This window comes from Schistocerca piceifrons, chromosome 7, assembly GCF_021461385.2.
Source record: "Schistocerca piceifrons isolate TAMUIC-IGC-003096 chromosome 7, iqSchPice1.1, whole genome shotgun sequence".
NCBI lineage: Eukaryota > Metazoa > Arthropoda > Insecta > Orthoptera > Acrididae > Schistocerca > Schistocerca piceifrons.
The window spans coordinates 389,651,853-389,675,700 of record NC_060144.1 but is presented as its reverse complement, the minus strand read 5'-3'; the positions used below and the strand labels follow the sequence as shown (position 1 = coordinate 389,675,700).

General features: G+C 43.1%; 1 protein-coding gene across 1 annotated transcript in view; it reads left to right on the top strand.

Moving 5' to 3' along the window:
- LOC124805726 (arrestin domain-containing protein 17-like) overlaps window positions 1-23,848 on the top strand; it is a 381,347-nt gene that overhangs the window by 329,116 nt on the left and 28,383 nt on the right. The window contains exon 8 of the mRNA XM_047266296.1: window positions 9,741-9,935. Within this exon, the coding sequence (XP_047122252.1) occupies window positions 9,741-9,935 (195 nt within the window). The remainder of the gene's footprint in view (window positions 1-9,740; window positions 9,936-23,848) is intronic.

Sequence of the window (23,848 nt, the reverse complement as noted above, 5' to 3'; positions counted from 1 at the left end):
GAGTTGCCAATCAATATAAAAACAACAATGAGAGTTACTGATTTATGATGCTTAGTTTGCAGTCAGTTCTCAGTATTATTAGTAATTACGCTCCAGTCCCTAAACCTAGTTACAGAAATGCGAATCAGGCGCATTATGTATTCCAGGACGTAGCAGCTGCGACTTAGAGACACAAGCTATGGTCACTTCCCAGCCCGCTGTAGGATCACATCGCTTCGTCTTCATCCTGCTGGTACTGTAACTGAGATTTAGCAACATGGCAATGTATGTTTGGCAACTCTGTGATCGACGAGTTACTTCCTGGTGTGCACGGAATTAAGCCTCAAAGTTCACGTGATTTTACTTGTGATTTCCAATGAATAATCTGAGTTATTATCGCTTGAGGTGTAACAAAAGATTGTAAATTTACGGTTTTCATCCCAGGAAAGTCGTTGCACGTGGAAATCGCAACTAATCTCGTCCTTTAAATAGCTGTTTACGAGTTCTAGCCACTATTGGTCTCGCAAGAGGAAGCTAAGACATATACGTCTTCGCCAGCTCTGTGGTAACGTGCTGAACTGTAAAAAAAATCATCTGTTACGGTTCGCAGTTCCAGTCTCATTGACTGTAGCGTTTTTATTCCTTCTCTGAAAGAGCTACCGGCAGTCAGATCAAACATCGATAAGAAAATCGCTAAAAACTACTTTCGGCCCATAGTGCAATGGTGCAAAACTTTCCGCTGCTGACAAGCAAATTTTGGGATTCTAGGAATACATGAGTTTATTCATGAAATGCCACATTTGCATACCTCTTGAGTATAACACATCAAACCAATTAAACACAGACCATATCAAAATCTAAGTGAGTAGTATTTTACTAATTCGTGTCGATAGAGGCACGCTTGTGTACAGATACTCAGTTTTATTAAAACAGACTTTCATCGTAAGGCTATCGTGGGTAGTTTTATTTCATTTTTTATAACACAGTTCACAAATTTCGTAAGGTTTCCTTTAGTTTTGTTAAAACAATAGTAAACATGAGAGAGAAATTAATCATCAACGATATATGCGAATTCTCTGATGTTATCTGTAACAGTCTGAAAATGCACATGCAGTTTATTGATTACATGCATGTAGAAAACTTGTTCTGCGTTAAAGCTGTCAAACAAGGTTTAAAGAAGAGTAAAATGTCACTACCAGACGACAGCTAATGTAGATAATACTTTTCCGACGTATTTTGGCACGATGCGCTCTCCCCATACATAATACAAAAGTTACGAGATGCATCTACTGCCTGGCTGTCTATTAAACCTGAAAAGAACAAAATGTCGCAGAAGTTAGCCTTTTTTTCACATGAGACTGTTTTGGGTTGAGAAGTGAAGGGAATTATGTTACAATTTCCATTACATTGATAACTCCATCAGACAGTAGAACTGCGTTTTAAAAAATGTAGCAATGTATGTACTCGAACTCGCGACACTTACCATTACGCTACTAACTGACGTATAGCTGCAACACCCTCAGAACTCAAAAACTATTCCTCCAGAACTTATGCATTCCACAGCGCAGTGAGATAATGCATATTGCCGGGTTTAGACTTCCGAGAGACAAACAGTTACAACTTTTCTTTTTGCACTGCACGATGTTTTCAACGGACAGATAGCGCAATAGCATAGCTCAAGTGGAAAGGAACACTTCCTATTTAAATTTCTTCATCCTACACTGTTGGCAGTTCTGCGTAGGTGGCAGTTACGTGGTTTTATTTCGGTGATTACAAAATACAGTCGAATGTATGCACTGGGTAGCTGAGGCAGCTAGTTCATGGTGATTCGGTCAACCAAGTAAATGAATTTACTGAACATGCTGCAAATTACTACAGGGAACCTGTGTGTCAGAATTCTCATCCAGTGTAGCGCAACGGCGTTACGATAGAAAAACGAGCCACAGCGAAGAGGATTTGGTGGCCTCTTGGGCTGATGGTAGTTTTATATATGTACGGTCTCGTTTCGATTCCAACTTCGGTCAATGTTTTTAGATAGGGAGAGACAGATTCCATTCTCTTCTGGCTACACCAACTGAAGACGATAAAATGGTATTGTGGTCTGAAATTCACATTAAAAATGATATTCCTTCTCTATTAAGTAGACTTTAGGGTGAACCACAATAAAGTCTAGAGTGGCGACGTGTAGAAACTCTATCACCAGTAACCTTTCTTATATTAGTTATTTATTTCTAGTGACGAAACAAACGCCGTGTAGGCTCACAGGACACGTATTCCATCTTTTATCTGAGCCTCTGTATGTCGATAAAATTGGTTCTGAACTGGGAATGCAACTCAGACCGCCCTTAACGCGGAATTTGATCCCTTCGTGACAATACAGCTCGGCTACAATTTGCTGTTTGTTCAAAACTGCAGATTCCTCAACATCTCCACATATTGCGCGTGAATGGGTTCGAATCCTGGCCCGGCACTAAAGATTTCATTATGTATTATTATGCTCTAGCATGAGAACACCTATGGGCTGGTGGATAATAGTTTTGATTTTTATTGTATTTTCATTCGTTGTCAGCACTAACGAAATGTGACGTTTTTGACTCCCAGTGAGACACAGAACTATTTGCGAGATCACTGTAAGTTCAAGATGTTATTACGAGCTGCTGGTGGAGAAATATTCGGTAGCTGACGTCTCTTTGTATGTAGTCAACAACTATATGTGTGGATCAATATTCCCAGTCAGCACTGAATTCTTCATAACACACTCCTGGAACTGGAAAAAAGAACACATTGACACCGGTGTGTCAGACCCACCATACTTGCTCCGGACACTGCGAGACGGCTGTACAAGCAATGATCACACGCACGGCACAGCGGACACACCAGGAACCGCGGTGTTGGCCGTCGAATGGCGCTAGCTGCGCAGCATTTGTGCACCGCCGCCGTCAGTGTCAGCCAGTTTGCCGTGGCATACGGAGCTCCATCGCTGTCTTTAACACTGGTAGCATGCCGCGACAGCGTGGACGTGAACCGTATGTGCAGTTGACGGACTTTGAGCGAGGGCGTATAGTGGGCATGCGGGAGGCCGGGTGGACGTACCGCCGAATTGCTCAACACGTGGGGCGTGAGGTCTCCACAGTACATCGATGTTGTCGCCAGTGGTCGGCGGAAGGTGCACGTGCCCGTCGACCTGGGACCGGACCGCAGCGACGCACGGATGCACGCCAAGACCGTAGGATCCTACGCAGTGCCGTAGGGGACCGCACCGCCACTTCCCAGCAAATTAGGGACACTGTTGCTCCTGGGGTATCGGCGAGGACCATTCGCAACCGTCTCCATGAAGCTGGGCTACGGTCCCGCACACCGTTAGGCCGTCTTCCGCTCACGCCCCAACATCGTGCAGCCCGCCTCCAGCGGTGTCGCGACAGGCGTGAATGGAGGGACGAATGGAGACGTGTCGTCTTCAGTGATGAGAGTCGCTTCTGCCTTGGTGCCAATGATGGTCGTATGCGTGTTTGGCGCCGTGCAGGTGAGCGCCACAATCAGGACTGCATACGACCGAGGCACACAGGGCCAACACCCGGCATCATGGTGTGGGGAGCGATCTCCTACACTGACCGTACACCACTGGTGATCGTTGAGGGGACACTGAATAGTGCAAGGTACATCCAAACCGTCATCGAACCCATCGTTCTACCATTCCTAGACCGGCAAGGGAACTTGCTGTTCCAACAGGACAATGCACGTCCGCATGTATCCCGTGCCACCCAACGTGCTCTAGAAGGTGTAAGTCAACTACCCTGGCCAGCAAGATCTCCGGATCTGTCCCCCATTGAGCATGTTTGGGACTGGATGAAGCGTCGTCTCACGCGGTCTGCAGGTCCAGCACGAACGCTGGTCCAACTGAGGCGCAAGGTGGAAATGGCATGGCAAGCCGTTCCACAGGACTACATCCAGCATCTCTACGATCGTCTCCATGGGAGAATAGCAGCCTGCATTGCTGCGAAAGGTGGATATACACTGTACTAGTGCCGACATTGTGCATGCTCTGTTGCCTGTGTCTATGTGCCTGTGGTTCTGTCAGTGTGATCATGTGATGTATCTGACCCCAGGAATGTGTCAATAAAGTTTCCCTTTCCTGGGACAATGAATTCACGGTGTTCTTATTTCAATTTCCAGGAGTGTATTATTTCTAGTTCAAACATGCTCACATGTCGCTGCTGGTGCAACAAACCCATATTTAACGTTCGTTTTCTCTAGAATATAACAGCGATAGGTGCTGGGTTGGAGTCCTGGGAAGGAAAAAAATAATGTTTCGTCTCGTCATTTCAGTTACAACATCTAGCTACTGCCGAGAAAATCCGAACTGTCACAGTTAATTGTGCTTTGCTATCTACCCGATTAGGTTCTGGGTTCGAATCCCTGTCCAACACAAAGCTTTACCTCACGGCATTCCGAGTAAGTTACTTGTTAAGAAGCAATATTTAACATCTCTCGTAGTTCATTAACAGGGACAATAGGTGCTGGATAGGAATTCGCGTCCGTTAAAAATGTTTGCGGTTTGTAATTTAAAGTTGATTTTTGCTATCTGATACTGTCTAAAATCGAGGTATATCACTCTCTGTATGCCTAATCAGGAATGACTGTTAGTTTCCGTCAGTCACGAAATCTTTGCTTAGTCTGCATGACCTGGATTTGAATCCGTATGCTGAACGAGACGGTTCGTCGTGTCATTTGAAGTTCATACATATTCTCAACTAGCTGCTGGTGAATAACTTAAATTTTTAATGTCTTTTGTGTTAAATAATAAGTACGGTATGTTACTTTGAAGAGGAAATCATGAATACGACGAACTCACTACGTGCATTACCTGTCTGACGTAATAATGAGAGTGGCAACATTTCATGTATGTCATTTATTGCAATAAATGTGAGCTTACAAGCCTTAAGGACAGTATTATCTGTGATAAGGTGTTCCCTGATATTTGTTGTATCGTGGTATTATTTTATAGCCGGCCGGAGTGGCCGTGCTGTTCTAGACGCTGCAGTCTGGAACCGAGCGACCCCTGCGGTCGCAGGTTCGAATCCTGCCTCGGGCATGGATGTGTGTGCTGTCCTTAGGTTAGTTAGGTTTAATTAGTTCTAAGTTCTAGGCGACTGATGACCTTAGAAGTTAAGTCGCATAGTGCTCAGAGCCATTTGAACCATTACTTTACATCTTGAGTTATTGCGATACTGCGCAGTGTTTTCTAGTGGTGACTTGCTGGAACCAATTTCAATAGTCAAACGACTGTACCAAGGAGCGATTAGAGGACCTGCTGGACAGCTGCGTTATGTGGGTTGCATGCGAATCAGGCGGAATCCAATTCAGGTCGTTCGGTTAATTTTGAGCATGACTATACATATGTTAGCTATTTAATTTACATTTTTTGTCACTGTGCCTATAGGTTATAAACAGTTCTGGTGGTTGGTATTTTCTATTAAGTAGTAATGTTTTGAACTGTACTTACATGTTGCGTGGACAATTGCAACCGGAGAGTAATATGTAAGAAATTGTCCACGCAACCTGTAAGTACAGTTCAAAACATTACTACTTAATAGGAAATACCAACCACCAGAACTGTTTATGACCTATAGGCATAGTGACAAAAAATGTAAATTAAATAGCTAACATATGTACATATTCCAGGCCACTGATGATGCCTTGCAGAATATAAAGGCGAAACGCGTATAGCACTAACATTGTGTTTTATTCAGTTGCTGTCAGACGGTCCATAAGTAAAAATCATCAATATACCGTAATATTACACGCAACTGAGGAAGAAAGGACTAAAAAAGTTGAAGATGTCCCGTATATTTATTTTGAAACACCCTTTATTTCAGTATTTCTTGTGTGAAACTTTCTCCTATTGGCCGACCACTAGCTGCTAGTTTAATAACTTGTAAAAACTGGAAAGTTTAAGTACGCTTTACTGGTCATTTCAGTGTTATCACATTAATGGAATACATTTATAAGCAGGCTCGGATTATTAACTTGCAATTCAAGCCATTCAAAAATTAGGAAATTTAATTTAAGTGTGCTGTAACAGAGGTCTTAACTCAGTATATCTGTTTATTTGAGTCTGTCTACGACTCTTATTTATGAAGTGCTCTAATATTTCCACCTGTCTTTATTTTCTCTTAGTAGCTTGATTTTAATAATAGCGAGGAAGCAAGAGACCAAGAATAATTAAACCTGCAAGTATAAGATGATGCTTTAGTGCTGTGGGCGCACGACAGCAAGGTCTTTAGCGCCTGCAAATACAAGACGAAGCTGATGCTTGGTTCACAGTCACGATAGGAAGCAGTACGGCAAGTGGCCAGTTCAGTAAGAACAGACAACACCAGGGTGGGACCCATTACACACTGATCTCTACTTCCAGTTCCTGTCATTTACTTTGCTTGAAATCGTATGAGTCTTCGTAAGATTAAAAGTTAAGTCGTTTGCTATTAACTGCACTGCGTGGCAAAATAAGTAAAGCACCCAGAAGAGATTGTAGGATGTCGGTGTAACCTCGCACATGTACACACCATTGGTGGGTATGTAAATGATGAGAGTTGCAATTCTCTACGACAGGTATAACGGCCTCCTCACTGCATTAGTGTTTTTCGTGTTTAGTGCTGCTACCTGGCACGGTAGGGTATATAGGGAGCGTGAACAGCTTCAGATGTTGGGTGATCGCTGTGAAGGACTCTGGGATGCCATGTACTCGTGTGAGACAGAGTTATGAGAACCTGAAAGTGTTTGATAGGGGGCTGGTTGAGAGCCTCCACTTGACCGGCTGGTCGAATTGTGCAGTATCCAGATTGGTGGTGCGTTCGAATGTGACAGTGGGCCAACGTTGAACTTCATGGCTCGAAATTTAACACGAACATCAATACGATATGCTTTTAATAATTTCCACGACGAAACGCTGCCTCAAAACTTGGCATAAAACCCAAAGAGATTCTGGTCATATGTAAAGTACACCATCGGCAACGTGCGATCAATACCATCACTGTGCGATAACAATGGTGATGTCACTGACGACAGCGCCACTAAAGCATAATTACTGAACATGGTTTTCCGAAACTCCATCACCAAATAGACGATTTAAATATTCCAGAATTCGAATACAGAACAACTGCCAATATGAGTAACTTAGAAGTAAATCTTGTGAATTACTGCTAGCTCTTTATTCTCACCAAGTAATGTATGCTGTCGACAGGGGATTTCAAGTTGACCCCATATTTTTAGATTGCCAGAAGGCTTGTGACAAGTTTGCTCACAAGCGACTTCTAATCAAATTACATGCCTAGGGAGTATCGTGTCACCTGTGTGACAGGGTTCGTGAATTCCTGCCAAAAAATCACAGTTCTTAGTAACTGACGGAAAGTCTTCGAGTAAAAAACATGTGATATCTGGCGTTCCCCATGGAAATGTTACAGACCGTCTGCTGTTCCTGATCTACGTCAACGACATAGGAGATAATCTAAGCAGTCTTCTTAGATTGTTTACAGATGATTCTTCTTCTAAAGTCATCAGACGATCAAACCCAACTGGAAAATGATTTAAACAAGATGTCTACATGGTACGAAAGGTAGCAATTGACTCTAAATTATGAAAGTGTAAAGCCATCCACATATGTACTACAAGGAATTCGCTTCATTTGGTTGCACGATAAATCACGCAAACGTAAAGGCTGTAAATTCAAGTAAACAATTTGGGGTTACAATTACGAATAATCGAAATTGGAACGATCAAAAAGAAAAGGTTATGGGGAAAGCAAACCAAGGACTTCAATTTATTGTCAGAACACTTAAAAAGTGCTACATGTCCACTAAAGTGACTGCTTACACCACGCTTGTCCGCCCTCTCCTGGAGTGTTGTTGTGCGATGTGGGATTCTCATCAGACTGGACCGAAAGAGTTCAAAGAAGGGCAGAGGAAAGAGAGTGCTACGAACATGGTATACGACTTGGGGTAGCAATCATTAAAACAAAAGCGTTTTACGCTGTGGTAGGACTTCGTTCGTGAAATTTCAATCATCAACTTCCTCCTCCAATGACTGCGAAAATATTCTGTTGGCACCCCCCTCCCTACAGGCGGAGAAATGATCATCATGATAAAATAAGATAAATCGGAGAAAGAAAGATTTAAGAGCTCGTTGAACCGTGCGGCCTGCGAGAGTGGAACTGTAGAGAAATAGCTTTAAGGTGGTTAGATGAACCCTCTGCCAGACCCTTAATTGTGAATTGCAGTGTAATCATGTAGATGTAGATGGGAACGTGAAGGCAAGCATATTCGTCGTCAAAGTTCCGGTCGACTGCGACTGACCATCACAAGCAAGGTCTGACGTGTTTTACACCAATCACATCGTAGCCCCTACACTACTTCACCTGCCTTCAAACAAAACGTGTTGGGCTGCCTGCAACATTCTCTGTAATACAACACTGTTGGTCAGAAATTAGCACCAGCCGGATTGAGGAATTAATGTCGCTTGAATAGACTGCAGTTAACACCAGAACGCAAACAGCTGCATTTAGAGTGATGCCATGGCCGGGAAGCATGGACTGGTGATAAATGGCGTCGGATTGTGTTTAGCAATGAATCGCGATTCTGCATTACCCCGTACGACCGCCGTCCCATTTTGCCAATGTTTTGGACAGGCACAGTGGTGTCACACCTGGCGTCATGGTGTGAGGAACCATCAGGTATGGTTGGTTGGTTGATTTTGGGGAGGGACCAAACGGCAAGGTCATTGGTCACATCGGATTAGGGAAGGATGCGGAAGGAAGTCGGCCGCGCCCTTTCAAAGGGACCATTCCAGCATTTGCCTGAAGCATTTAGGGCAATCACGAGAAACCTAAATCAGGATGGCAGCACGCGAGTTTGGACTGTCGTCCTCCCGAATGCGCTTCCAACGTGCTAACCACTACGCCACCTCACCCGATCGTCAGATACGAGTTCGCTCATCAATAGTAGTGATAAGAGAACTTCGACAGCACAACAGTGTGTAACGGACATGCTGCGTTCTCATGCGACCATATCGTGGTGCCATTTTTCAAGAGGACAATGCTTGTTCACAGAGAAACGTGCCTCTATAAACTGTTTTGATGTTGAGGTAATGCTGTGCCCAGCTAGATCCCGAGATCTAGCATGCGTAAGATCATCTCGGACGTCAACTCCGTCTTAGTACCGTTATTCATGTTATCAAGGACCACTTATAACACTTGTAGGCCAGCTTTCCTTAGGATAGGACATAACGTCTTTATGACACCCTTCTCAAACGAATCAGTGCATGCATCCAGGCTAAAGATGGTGCAACGTCATCCCTATTAGTGGGTTCACACTGCCAAGTTATTTTTACTCGTAAATTTTGTAATCACTGAAGTACCATCGCATACCCTCCCAAACCACTGAAGTTTCATTTGAATATCTCTTCTTCTGGGTGCTTCTCTTTTGCTGTCAGGCAACGCAGCTGTGAGGCTGTTTCACTATTCTCCTAGTTGATGGATATGTTTGGACCCTTATAACAATACCTGTATCATCAGCGAATATCATAGGTTTTCAGGATCCTTCCATTGTCCCAGGTAAAGCATTTTTGTAGGATCGGGCCAAGCACAGCCCCTTGTGGAACACTATATTTAACAATTTCCCCACTCCGAAAATACTGGACCAGTAGTGTTGAGTTGTTAACAGCTGTATGGGCGAACACATGGTGCAGGCCGCTCGGCACTGTGTGTGCAGGTGGTGACGTACCTGTCGAGCCGCGGGCTGCGCAGCCACGTGGACGAGCGCGTGGTGGCCGAGGTGAGCCGCGGCGCCGTAGCCAGCGGAGACTCCGACGCGTGGCACGAGGTTCCGCTCACCGTACCGCCGGTGCCGCCCTCCTCGCGCTTCACCAACTGCTGCAAGCTCATGGACATCGACTACCGCCTCGACGTGAGTGCCAGCCTTTCTTCTCTCTCCTGTAGCGTTCTGCATGTACAAACTACATACAGTGTGTAGTCGTCATGATCTCAGACCTTACATGAGACAAACAACTTGTCATTATGTGGAAACCAACATCTCTACCGCCCTGTTAGCCTCGATCTCCACCTCTGAATTCATCATCTGCCACGGCATCCATATACACTTGAACCGGCACCAGCTCCTTCCGCCTCACCTTCTTCTCTGCTGTCCAGCTCGAGTTGCTCACCTACACAGCTCCAGTCCCACCCTCTTGCCGTTGTGGTTTTCATCCAGAAGACTGATTTTATGTAGCTCTCCATCCTACTCTGTCGTGTACCTATCTCTTCATATCGGCATAACTACCGCAACCTACATTCATTTGAACCTGCTTACCCTTAACAATCAATAATCCACAATTTGTATATGCCATGACCTTGGGAAAGTTTATGACTGTGTGTAGCATATTGGTCTCCTTTTCCAGCTCCAGACAGATTCACATCGAAGTATCCCCGCCTTACTGTCCCCTTTCTCTCTAACCGCCGCCATTTTGTCACTATTGATACCAATTTCCGTATCTTCCATCCTACTGTAGGCGTTCCACAGGGCTCTGTCCAATCTCTACTCCTTTATATCTTCTGCACAGTCACTCAAATCCATCAGCATGCTGATAACATCGCTTTCCTATGTCTCTATCCTACACTCTAGAAATCCCAAAGATTCCTGTAACTCAACTATAACCAGTTTACATCCTGATCTAACCACTGGCTCTCAAGACAAATGCTTCCAAAACCAAGCAAATAATCATAGGCTGAACCACCAGAGGTTCTATCCCCCTGAGTTCTACCTAACCATTTACGACCGTTCTATCCCACCAACCAACACACCAAACAGCTCAAATCTCCGCTCGACCGGCGTCTAATATGGAAGCCTCATGTGCTTGCCATCCAACAGAAATCTCACAATAGACTAAACGTACTAGCTAGTAGGAAAAGGGAATTGCATCCCTCTGCTAACCTCCACACCAACGAAACATTGGTTTGAGCTATTCTATCTTATTTCTATGTTCCACAAAATTCTTGTTACCCTAAATCCTAGAAAGCCTTGCATTTCACCTAACCACAGCCTTCTCCCCTGTGGATAGTGAACTGCATCTAATTCCCACCTCTCCTCACTGACACAGAACACCTTCATACATCAACACTATCCGCAAACTTGACTCGATCAATCATATGGGTAATAGAGTGCTTCCGTGTGTTCTGTCGAGTTATTGTTTCCATTTCATGCACTGCAACCAGTCGAGGCAGCGAGTGCACATAACAGCGAAACTCGCAAAGCCTCAAGAAGACAGCTTAGTCGATCGTCGAGATGTTATGCATAAAATGGAAACAACAACTCGGAAGAACACAAGGAAGCACACTATCAATCAATCGCACCCAGAAAGACCTGAGAGACCAAACCATATAGTTTCCCAATTTCCAACTCTGGTTTGCTACTACACCTATACCGACACTTTCCACCAATCCTAAAACTCTGAACACTCCAGAGACTCTCCCAATCAAAACTTCAACAAATGCATCTTCCAGACAATGAAATTCACCCCGATATTTATCCGTCCTGTCAATTTCAACTCTTTCTTTTCTAGCACACCCAACATCAGGATTTCCCCTCCAACCCTTCCTTCTCCATCTTTCCCAGTCCCCTTCCTCTTCAAATTACGGCCGACACCCCAGCTCCCAATCCCTATCTGTTTCCTACCATCCACATCCATTCCAGCACCTAGCCTCATCTCTGGAGTTACGGCCCAACACACCATTCTGCTTATATCCTCACCCTACAACCCAACAGAACGCCCAACATTTTCCTCGCTTAAATATACCTCCCCTGTACAGGACCTTCAATTCCTGATAGATATTCAGTGTTTCATTTTAAGATCGTCACCTGCCTGCACCATATTTTTATATATATTTTTATTTTTTATCTTACCTATAGCCTTTGTTTTTAATTAAAAGTGAAGAAAGTCAACAGTTTAATTTTATTACTGCCATCGATAGAATCATCTTCTTCATCAGTTTTAAAACTGTAATTAAGTGGTTTGCCTTTTAACTGTATTGTTTGAACATCATACACATTTTGAACCTTTTCTTTCAAGAATGAGATGCAAGTACCGGCGAGAGACCATGTCCCGCTCATATGAGGCGAGGGAATGAAGCAAAAACAAAGAAAAAATCCCAAACTAACATCTCGAACAGCATACTGATGAATACCCGTGGCGGCCGGCTAATAGAGAAAGCATTAAGTAACCTTAATTCATCGTTTTCAGTCAAGACTTTTTCATTGCAATCGTCAAGTCTCGAGCTGCGTTTATTTACACAGAAGAACACATCACTAATATTTCTTTCCTTAATTATTGTTGTTTTAAGGACACTAAAATTTTTCTAAGACATTTTTCGACATCAATAAATTAAATTATAGACTGACGCTAGGGAGGGTTATCGCTACCGAACAGATGCGATTAGCCTTTTGTTTCGTGTAAGTATTTGTGTACAAACGTTCTGAAATTGTCGATAAAGGTCTCGTGAAGGTACGAGCAGAAGTGTATTAAATATTATTTACATTATCTTTTCTTTGTCCACAATATGAACTTCGTAATTCCTTTTTATACAATCATGAATACTGGTAAAGGTTTTCCCAATGATGAATCACAAAGAAATTATCCGAAACCTGCGTTGAAAAGGACATACTTTAATTACAAAACACAAAGTGCGTACGAAACATTTTTCTCCTGAGTATTTTGACACTGTAGCCTCTATTTTCGGAAGAAAAACTAAAGCAAGATGTGTTTCCACTTATTTCTATTAATTTTCATATGTCTTCTGCATCGGAGAGTGAAATGTAGAACGCCCTTTATTTGTACTTTTATCGATGTAATTCGAAACAAAATTGTTATGCAAAAAATTCAGTTGCTTAAACTTAGAGTTTCATTTAATTTAAAACCATAATTAGCTAAAGTTTGTTTCAGTTTGTACAAAAATCCATGGGGGGCACCATGATAAGCGGTACTGAATAAGAGCTGCTATTATCAGAGGATTAACAATCACAAAACTGTGAGGAAAAATTCAGTAGCAGATGTTCGTAGCAAAATTCTCTTACATGTAATGGCAGTCAGTGTAGAAAGCCGGGACTTACATTGGTCATTAGATCAAAAACTCGATAAAAGACAAAGATTTTAAGGCGACAAAATGTTAATACTCTCTGATTTATTATAATAGTTTTCCCTATAATGAGCATTTTTTTATATATCCTGTTTCTTGTCTTAATATTGTTTCGGTATCTGCACTGGACAAATAATGATCATAAAACGTTAACGCCTATTTGTGTAAAAGCAACACGTAATGGATCCTTAACACCACTGACAGCAGCAAACGAAAATTAAAATGCGCTTTTGACGATTCGTATGAAAACGAATCTGAAACGTTTTGTTCCAGTCCCGTGTGAACGTTGAACCATTTGACGCACAGTTTACTAAAAAAGAGGAGTTCACTGAACAACAGGTAATTCTGGTGCTTGTGTAGAAGACATACAGAAATGAACATAAATACAAAATTTCACAAATTGCTATGCTTTTTCATCAAGCTAGAGGTTAAAACGACAATAGGTGGACTAATATTGAGAAGGAAGTAAAAATAACGTTAGTTATATTGCTAAATCTGCAATATTAACACAGTAGGTCATTCAGGTTTTAAGCTCAGTTCTTGATTTCAGTTAAAAATGCAGAAACCCATTATAGATCCACATTGTATAGTGTAAATGACAGCGACTCGAACTTATTCCGTTCGTTACATGATTTCGTTGGTTTCAAAGCTCATCGCGGCAGAGAAAAAGGCTGACACGGTCTAAATGTACAGGGCTACAATTACTGATCTATATGAAATAAAATCGTCATAACTTCTGAAAGGTTTGCGTTAGGACGTTCCAACGGCACGGTTGGCCGCGGGGCATGATGGAAATTAGTATGCGCATGCATGATTTGGTTTACCGACGAAGGCCACTTTCATTTGCATGGGTTCGTCAATAAGCAAAATTGGCGAATTTGGGGAACTGAGAATGCGTATTTCGCTATCGAGAAGTCTCTTCACACTCAACGGGTGACTGGGTGGTGTGCAATGTCAGTCACGAAAAATCGGTGCGATATTCCTTGATAGCACAGTGATTACTGAACCGTATGTGAAGGTTTTGAAAGATGATTTCATCCCAGTTATGCAAAGTGACACTGATTACGACAAGATGTGGTTCATGGAAGATGGAACTCGACTCCAGTGAAGCAGGAGAGTGTTTGATGTCCTGGAGGAGCACTTTGGAGACCGCATCCTGGTTCTGGGGTAACCAGACGCCACTGGCATGGGCCTCCATTGGCCGCCATACTCTCCGAAACTGAACACATGCGACTCCTTTTTGTGGAGCTATATTAAAGACAAGGTGTTCAGCAATAACCCGAAAACCATTGCTGAGCTGAAAACAGCCATTCAGGAGGTCATCGACAGCATCGATGTTCCGACACTTCAGTGGGTCACGCAGAATTTCGCTATTCTCCTGCGCCAATGAAGGCATATCGAACATGTATATAACCTAAATCCGAATATCTGTAGTGACATTTGCATGTTGAAAAAAGTGTGTGCACGCCGTAGCTTGTAACTAGTTTACGTTGTTTTCATGTAGTTCAGTAACTGTCACCTTGTATCAGTAGCATAAGGTGACGATGGTGCAAACTATCTGGGATTAAGCACAAATACAGACAATCCCAGGTCTAGATACAATTGAGTCGAAAGTGAGAAGTGAAAATAAGAGCATTCAAAATTTACTGTAGTCCGCCGACGATGAGAAAGATTCAACGAGACGCAGTTTTATTACAGTTTCAGTATATACTCAATTCGCATAAGGTGCTCCATTCACAACAGTTATTTAAGATCTCCCTTCTCCGTCCCCCCTCTCCACAAGCTTTAACGGAGTCGTGACATCGGCGCACAAAAGTCTGTCGCACCCATTCAAACAACCCTGTCGTCACAGGCAGCTACAACTGCTGCTAGATTTTTCTTCAGTCTCGGCAGGTTTCTCGTACACAGGACTTTCCATATTGTCTCATAAGAAGTACTGAGGTGGGATCATCAGATATAGCAGAAGAGCTGAGCAGGCATAAGCATCTTGTCCTCGTATCCAGGTCAGGGAACATCTGACGCAGGTGCTCTAGAGCAAGATGTGTACAGTGCATTCGGGCTGGAAACACAAACACGCACGAAGATCAAGTGAGTATCTTCAGCCTATGTGGGGGGTAAGTTTCTCGGTTACACAATATACTCTGCTGCAGTTAAACAGACACTAGGTCGCTAATAGCCTATTAACCAATCACAGACTACACCCCTCCCCATGAGATCAATGTAAACAACTCGTCACACCTGTAGCGGGGGACTGTCAATTACTATTCCGAGAATAGAGCATTCCGTCTACATTATGTGATCAAAACTATCCGGACACCTGGCTGAAAATAACTTACAAGTTCTTGGCGCCCTCCATCGGTAATGCTGTAATTCAGTATGATGTTTACCCGCCCTTAACCTTGATGACAGCCCCCATTCTCGCAGACATATTTTCAGTCAAGTGCTGGAAGGTTTCTTGGGGAATGGCAGCCCATTCTTCATAGAGTACTGCACTGAAGAGAGGTATCGATGTCGGTCGGTGAGGCCTGGCACGAAGTCGGCGTTCCTAAACATCTCAAAGTTGTTCTATATGATTCAGGTCAGGACTCTGTGCAGGCCAGTCCATTGGAGGGATGTTATTGTCGTGAAACCACTCCGCCACACGCACTGCATTGTGAACAGGTGCTCGACAATGTTGAAAGATGCAATCGCTATCCCCGAATTGCTCTTCAACAGTGAGGAGCAAGAATGTGCTTAAAACATCAGTGTAGTCCTGTGCTGTGATGGTGCCACGCAAAACAACAAGGGGTACAGGCCTCCTCCATGAAAACCACGACCACACCATAATACCACCGCCTCCGAATTTTACTGTTGGCGCTACACACGCTGGCATATGACGTTCACCGGGCATTCGCCGTACCCACACCGTGCCATCGGATCGCCACATTGTGTACCGTGATTCGTCACTCCATACAACGATTTTCCATTGTTCAATCGTCCAATGTTTACGCTCCCTACACTAAGCGAGGCGTCGTTTGGCATTTACCGGTTTGATGTGTAGCTTATCAGCAGCCACCCGACCATGAAATCCAAGTTTTCTCACCTCCCGCCTAACTGTCATAGTACTTGCGGTGGATCCTGATGCAGTTTGGAATTCCTGTGTGATGGTCTGGATAGATGTCTGCCTATTACACATTACGACGCTCTTCAAAAAAAACATAACGTCTTGTCCTGTTGAGAATGGCCTTTCTGATCATGATGCTCAGCTAGTTACTGTATATGACATAGCTCCAGTCAGTAATTCAAAACTACCCTCCAAAGTTGTGCGTTCAATTAATGACTCAACAATTAGAAATTTCAGAGAAAACCTTCAGCAGTTAGACTGGGATGAGTTGTACAAGGAATGCGATGCTAATTTAAAATATAACTTATTTCATGGTACACTTGTAAGAGAATTTGAAAACTGTTTCCCCAAGAAAGTAGTTAAATATAATTATAAGAAAACATGCAAAAAACTTTGGCTTACTAAAGGAATAAAAATATCTTCTAACCACAAAAGTATCTAACAACAAGAAAGAGTAATGACCCATAAACAGCCAAATATTATAAAAACTACTGTGCTACATTAAGAAAGGTTATTAAAAAGTCCAGAAGCATGTGCATCATGTCTGACAAAACAATTTGGAATATTATTACAAGGGAGACAGGGCAACCAAGAGTACAGGATGACGCCATCACCATCAAAGCGAATGGAGACTTGATAAACAACAAGCCGGAAGTCGAAAACATTTTGAATAATCATTTTTTAAATGTTGTAGAGAAGATAGGATCTAAATGTTCATTAGAAGAAGCAAGGCAGTTAACGGAAGAGGTCTTACCCACATCATTTGATATAATTGAAATTCCACCCACCTCTCCTTCTGAAATTAGGATAAAATCTCACATGGAATTGATGGCATTTCCAGCAGGATAATAAAAGCTTGTTCCCAAGAAATAAGTGGAATTCTTAGCCACATATGTAATATCTCTCTGAAGCAGGGTATTTTCCCAGATAGACTAAAGTATGCCATTGTTAAACCACTGCAAAAACGGAGGATACGTCTGATGTCAACAACTACCGCCCAATCTCTCTTCTGACTGCCTTATCCAAAATTCTTGAAAAAGTAATGTATTGTAGAGTAGCTTCACACCTTTGTAAAAATAAAGCTTTAACAAAATGTCAGTTTGGTTTACGGAAGGGTTTTTCAGCGGAAAATGCTATATATACTTTCAATAATGAAGTATTAAATGCTTTGAGTAACCAGAAGTCACCCGTTGGGATTTCTTATGATCTATCAAAGGCTTTTGATTGTGTAAATCATGGAATACTTCTAGATAAGCTCAAGCACTGTGGTATGAATGGGACAGTGCTCAAATGGTTTAAATCATACCTAACTGGATGAGTGCAGAAAGTTGAAATAAGCAGTTCACATAATATGCAAAAAACTGGTGATTTCTCAAACTGGGAAACAATCAAGAATGGGATGCCGCAAGGTTCGGTCTTGGGTTCTCTGCTGTACTTAATATATATTAATGACTTGCCATATTATACTCACGAAGATGCAACGCTGGTACTTTTTGCCGATGATACAAGTATGTCTATCACACCCAACAGACAAGAATTAACTGGTGAAATTGTAAACGATGCTTTTCAGAAAATCATTAAGTGGTTCTCTGCAAATGCGCTCTCATTAAACTTAGACAAAACACAGTATATACAGTTCCACACAGTAAATGGAATGACACCATTAATAAATATAGACTTCGATTAGAAATCGGTAGCTAAGTTAGAATATTCAAATTTTCTAGGTGTATGCATTGATGAGGGGTTGAACTGGAAAAAACACACTGAGGATCTGCTGAAACGTTGGAGTTCAACTGCTTATGCTATTAGAATCATTGCAAATTTTGGCGATATACGTCTGAGTAAGTTAGCTTACCACGCCTATTTTCATTCTCTGCTTTCGTATGGCATCATATTCTGGGGTAACTCATCATTGAGTAAAAGAGTGTTCATTGCACAAAAGCGTGTGATCAGAATAATTGCTGGAGTTCATCCAAGATCATCCTGCAGACACTTATTTAAAGAGCTAGAGATCTTCACTGTAGCCTCACAATATACATATTCACTTATGAAATTTGTTATTAACAATCCGAACGAATTCAAAAGTAATAGCAGTGTACATGGCTACAACACTAGGAGAAAGGATGATCTTCACTACTCAAGGTTAAATCTAACTTTGGCTCAGAAGGCGGTAAATTATACTGCCACAGAAGTCTTTGGTCACTTACCTAATAGCATCAAAAGTCTGACAGGTAGCCATATATAGCATTTAAAAGGAAATTAAAATAATTTCTTAATGGCCACTCCTTCTACTCATTAGATGATTTTTTGGATATAGTAAGTGGGTAATTTCCCCAACCCCACAAAAAAAATGTTAAGTGTCATGTAATATTTTGTGTAATGTAATATCTTGTTTAGACACCTTTTATTAACCTAACACGTTCCACATCACTACGAAGTGTCGTATTCATGATCTATGGAACAAGTACTAATCTAATCAACTGTCGGCGGTCTGTTAGTCAACAGACGAGGTTGCCCTGTACGCTTTTGTGCCGTACGTGTTCCTTCACTATCACATCGGAAACAGTGGCTCTAGGGATGTTTAGGAGTGTGGAAACCTCACGTACAGACGGATGACACAAGTGACACCCAATCACCTGACCACGTTCGAAGTACGTGAGTTCCGTGGAGCGCCCCATTCTGCTCTGCCACGATGTCTAAATGCAACTACTATGAAGAACGTATGTTTTTGGGGTATCCGGATACTTTATATCACATAGAGTTCGTTTAAAGAGACTTCATTCGAGAAAAGTACACATGCAGGAATATGATGATCGACCATAATGCACTGCAGCACGCAATGGCTAAACATGATAAGAGATGCATAACAAGCAGGAGTTAAAGTTAGTTCCATGTTCACGAACTGTAACTGAACAAGTAAGTTTGTGACTGATAAACTTAATGTTTTGATTTAATATTATTACAAGTGCAAAATTATTGATTAATTTTAGATCACTTTATGTCATATCAAGTAGCGAGAGAGAAAGTAAAAAAGGAAAGACGTCTGACCAGTGGTGAATACACAGTACTGGCCATTAAAATTGCTACACCACGAAGATGACGTGCCACAGACTCGAAATTTAACTGACAGGAAGAAGATGCTGTGATATGCAAATGATTAGCTTTTCCGTGCATTCACACAAGGCTGGCACCGGTGGCGACACCTAAAACGTGCTGACATGACGATAGATTCCAACCGATTTCTCATACACAAACAGCATTTGACCGGCGTTGCCTGGTGAAACGTTGTTGTGACGCCTCGTGTAAGGAGGAGAAATGCGTACCATCACGTTTCCGACTTTGATAAAGGTCGGATTGTAGCCTATCGCGATTAGAGTTTATCGTATCGTGACATTGCTGTTCGCGTTGGTGGAGATCCAATGACTGTTAGCAGAATATAGAATCGGTAGGTTCAGGAGGGTAATACGGAACGCCGTGCTGAATTCCAACGGCCTCGTATCACTAGCAGTCGAGATGACTGGCATCCTATCCGCATGGCTGTAACGGATTGTGCAGCCACGTCTCGATCCCTGAGTCAGCATATGGGGACATTTGCAAGACAACAACCATCTGTACGAACAGTTCGACGACGTTTGCAGCAGCATGGACTATCAGCTCGGAGACCATGGCTACGGTTACACTTGACGCTACATCACAAACAGGAGTGCCAGCGATGGTGTACTCAACGACGAACATGGGTGCACGAATGGCAAAAAGTCATTTTTTTATGAATCCAGCTTCTGTTTACAGCATCAAGATGGTCGCATCCGTGTTTGGCGTCATCGCAGTGAACGCACATTGGAAGCGTGTATTCGTCATCGCCATACTGGCGTATCGCACGGCGTTATGGTATGGGGTGCCATTGGCTGCACGTCTCGGTCACCTCTTGTTCGCATTGACGGAACTTTGAACAGTGGACGTTACATTTTAGATGTGTTACGACCCGTGGCTCTACCATTCAAAATGGTTCAAATGGCTCTGAGCACTATGGGACTTAACATCTTAGGTCATCAGTCCCCTAGAACTTAGAACTACTTAAACCTAACTAACCTAAGGACATCACACACATCCATGCCCGAGGCAGGATTCGAACCTGCGACCGTAGCGGTCGCGCGGTTCCAGACTGAAGCGCCTAGAACCGCTCGGCCACACCGGCCGGCTCTCTACCATTCATTCGATCCCTGCGAAACACTACATTTCAGCAGGATAATGCACAACCTCATGTTGCAGGTCATGTACGGGCCTTTCTGGATACAGAAAATATTCGACTGCTGCCTATACACACCATCCAAGCTCTGTTTGACTCAATGACCAGGCATATCAAGGCCGTTATTAGGACCAGAGGTGGTTGTTCTGGGTACTGATTTCTCAGGATCTATGCACTGAAATTGCGTGTAAACGTAATCACATGTCAGTTCTAGTATAATATATTTGTCCAATGAATATCCGTTTATCATCTGCATTTCTTCATGCTGTAGCAATTTTAATGGCCAGTAGTGTAATATGACACTTTCCGATAGAGCTAAGATGCGAGTATTTCAGCACCCACTGAAGCTGGAGAGATATGTATTCGGGCAGTGCTGCCACTGTAGAATGGCACCGTTCAAATGTGCAAGTACAGGGGATGGACAAAAATATACAAACACCAAAAACACAACACATTACCGTGCCTAATACAATGTAGGAATCCTACTGGCTTTCAAAACAACTTCCAATCGTCTCAGACTATACAAGTATGGTTTTTAATCAATTGTTATACCATTCTTCCTGCAAAATAGTGGTAAGTTCAGGTAACGATGATGGAGGTGGATAACGATCACCCGTCCCTCTCTCCGAAGTAGACCGCAAAGGTTGACTAAAAATGAGATCTGGTGACTGTGGTGGCCAGCAGGGATACGACGTTTCATCCTCGTGCTCAAAAAACCAGGTTAGGATGATGGACCGGTGAGAACATCATCAGCTTTTGGGAACAGGTATGGTACCAAGGGATGGACCTGACGTGCCAAAATGGTTACAGAGTCCTTGTCAGTAATGTGACCTCGGAGAGTACTCATGGGGCACACGGAATTCCACGACATGTCTGCCCAAATCATCACCGAACCCCGACGCCATATATACTCTTGAGATCTAAACTCGGCCAGAAGTTGGAAAAAGTGTGAAATAAGACTCAACCGACCAAATGACTTTCTTCTATTGCTGTACAGTCCAGGTTTTATGGCTTTGGCGCCACGTTTTCCTGTTACGGGCATTTGCAACACTAATAAGTGGTTCTGGGATTCCAGCTCGCCCTGTAGTTCCAGCTTATGGAGCCCCCTTCGTGTTGCTTTGGTGCTGACAAGGTTCACGAGTGTGACATTCAGTTCTGCGGCGATTTTTCCCGCTGCCATCATCTTATTTTTCGTGACAGTCCTATCAATGAATGCCCACACGAGCACAGAACACACACTTTGTCCGAGTTGTGACGCGCGAATGACGTTTTTCCGCTTTCCCTGTATGCGGTATAAACTTAAAGTTATATGGAACTAATCAGATGAAAAATTTGTAATTCAAAATCTTACGGCATTTAAATTTTGATTACAGTGTCGCCCACATACTTTAATCTAGAATAGCCTTTGCTATCTTACTTTTGAACATGAGCGTTAACTTTGTAAATTACTTTCGATGTAAGTCGTGCCAATTACTGTAAATTGAATTTGGCATCTGTAACTGAAATGAAAGACAAATAACGTTATCAGTAGCACGCAGAATGGTTTCCTCACCAAACAATCACAGCACAATGACTAACTGTGGCATACTGAAGTTGTGCCCTGTTAGAAAACGCATCTGCTGAATTATATGAAAATTTTACAGATGAATACTGTTCATAGCTTCATTTTGCAAAGTCCGTTTAGCTCCTACAGGATGGGGTAATTTAACAGACTTCCTCAAATGATTATAAGCTTTGAAGGAGTAGAAACTGTGTGTAAGGGCAAACTGTTTTATTTCTTTAGGATATTCAGGAATTGAACATTTGTTTTGCATTGCAAAAAGTGCTTCACAATATCACTATTTTTGTCACATCCTATCACTTCAGAAGCACAGTCCTGAAGTCTCTTATTTAGTCCTACAACCACTGTTTTATATGTCACAATGTGTTTCTTCTTTCTTGAAACACTTTGACTTGCAGGTTTCGTTTGCTTCCTCAGCTTCTCGGTCCTTTTCTATAGTGCCTCATAATTTTTTGGGGCTAGGAAAACAATAAGAATGATCTGTATGATCATTCTGATTCACTCTTTCACCTACAAAAATGAAGTATTATCATTAAGCTTTATTTTTGTTTAAACATACATTGATTAATAGTAAAATTCTCACATAACCCATATAGCAAATAAATAACAGGAAAACTATTTTACCTGGTTCATTTGATAAGGAAGCTGATTCTTCACTGACAGTCCGTTTCCTTGGTTGTCTCTATACTATAGTTGTTTTCTGCAGATGGTCAGGAAACGTAAATATTGTCGGTACTGCGTTTGCCAGAAGTAGCCTTTTCTCGTTTGTACTATACATGTATCTATCTTCAAAGTGAAATGAGCATATGTAGCTACACTCCTGGAAATTGAAATAAGAACACCGTGAATTCATTGTCCCAGGAAGGGGAAACTTTATTGACACATTCCTGGGGTCAGATACATCACATGATCACACTGACAGAACCACAGGCACATAGACACAGGCAACAGAGCATGCACAATGTCGGCACTAGTACAGTGTATATCCACCTTTCGCAGCAATGCAGGCTGCTATTCTCCCATGGAGACGATCGTAGAGATGCTGGATGTAGTCCTGTGGAACGGCTTGCCATGCCATTTCCACCTGGCGCCTCAGTTGGACCAGCGTTTGTGCTGGACGTGCAGACCGCGTGAGACGACGCTTCATCCAGTCCCAAACATGCTCAATGGGGGACAGATCCGGAGATCTTGCTGGCCAGGGTAGTTGACTTACACCTTCTAGAGCACGTTGGGTGGCACGGGATACATGCGGACGTGCATTGTCCTGTTGGAACAGCAAGTTCCCTTGCCGGTCTAGGAATGGTAGAACGATGGGTTCGATGACGGTTTGGATGTACCGTGCACTATTCAGTGTCCCCTCGACGAACACCAGTGGTGTACGGTCAGTGTAGGAGATCGCTCCCCACACCATGATGCCGGGTGTTGGCCCTGTGTGCCTCGGTCGTATGCAGTCCTGATTGTGGCGCTCACCTGCACGGCGCCAAACACGCATACGACCATCATTGGCACCAACGCAGAAGCGACTCTCAACGCTGAAGACGACACGTCTCCATTCGTCCCTCCATTCACGCCTGTCGCGACACCACTGGAGGCGGGCTGCACGATGTTGGGGCGTGAGCGGAAGACGGCCTAACGGTGTGCGGGACCGTAGCCCAGCTTCATGGAGACGGTTGCGAATGGTCCTCGCCGATACCCCAGGAGCAACAGTGTCCCTAATTTGCTGGGAAGTGGCGGTGCGGTCCCCTACGGCACTGCGTAGGATCCTACGGTCTTGGCGTGCAT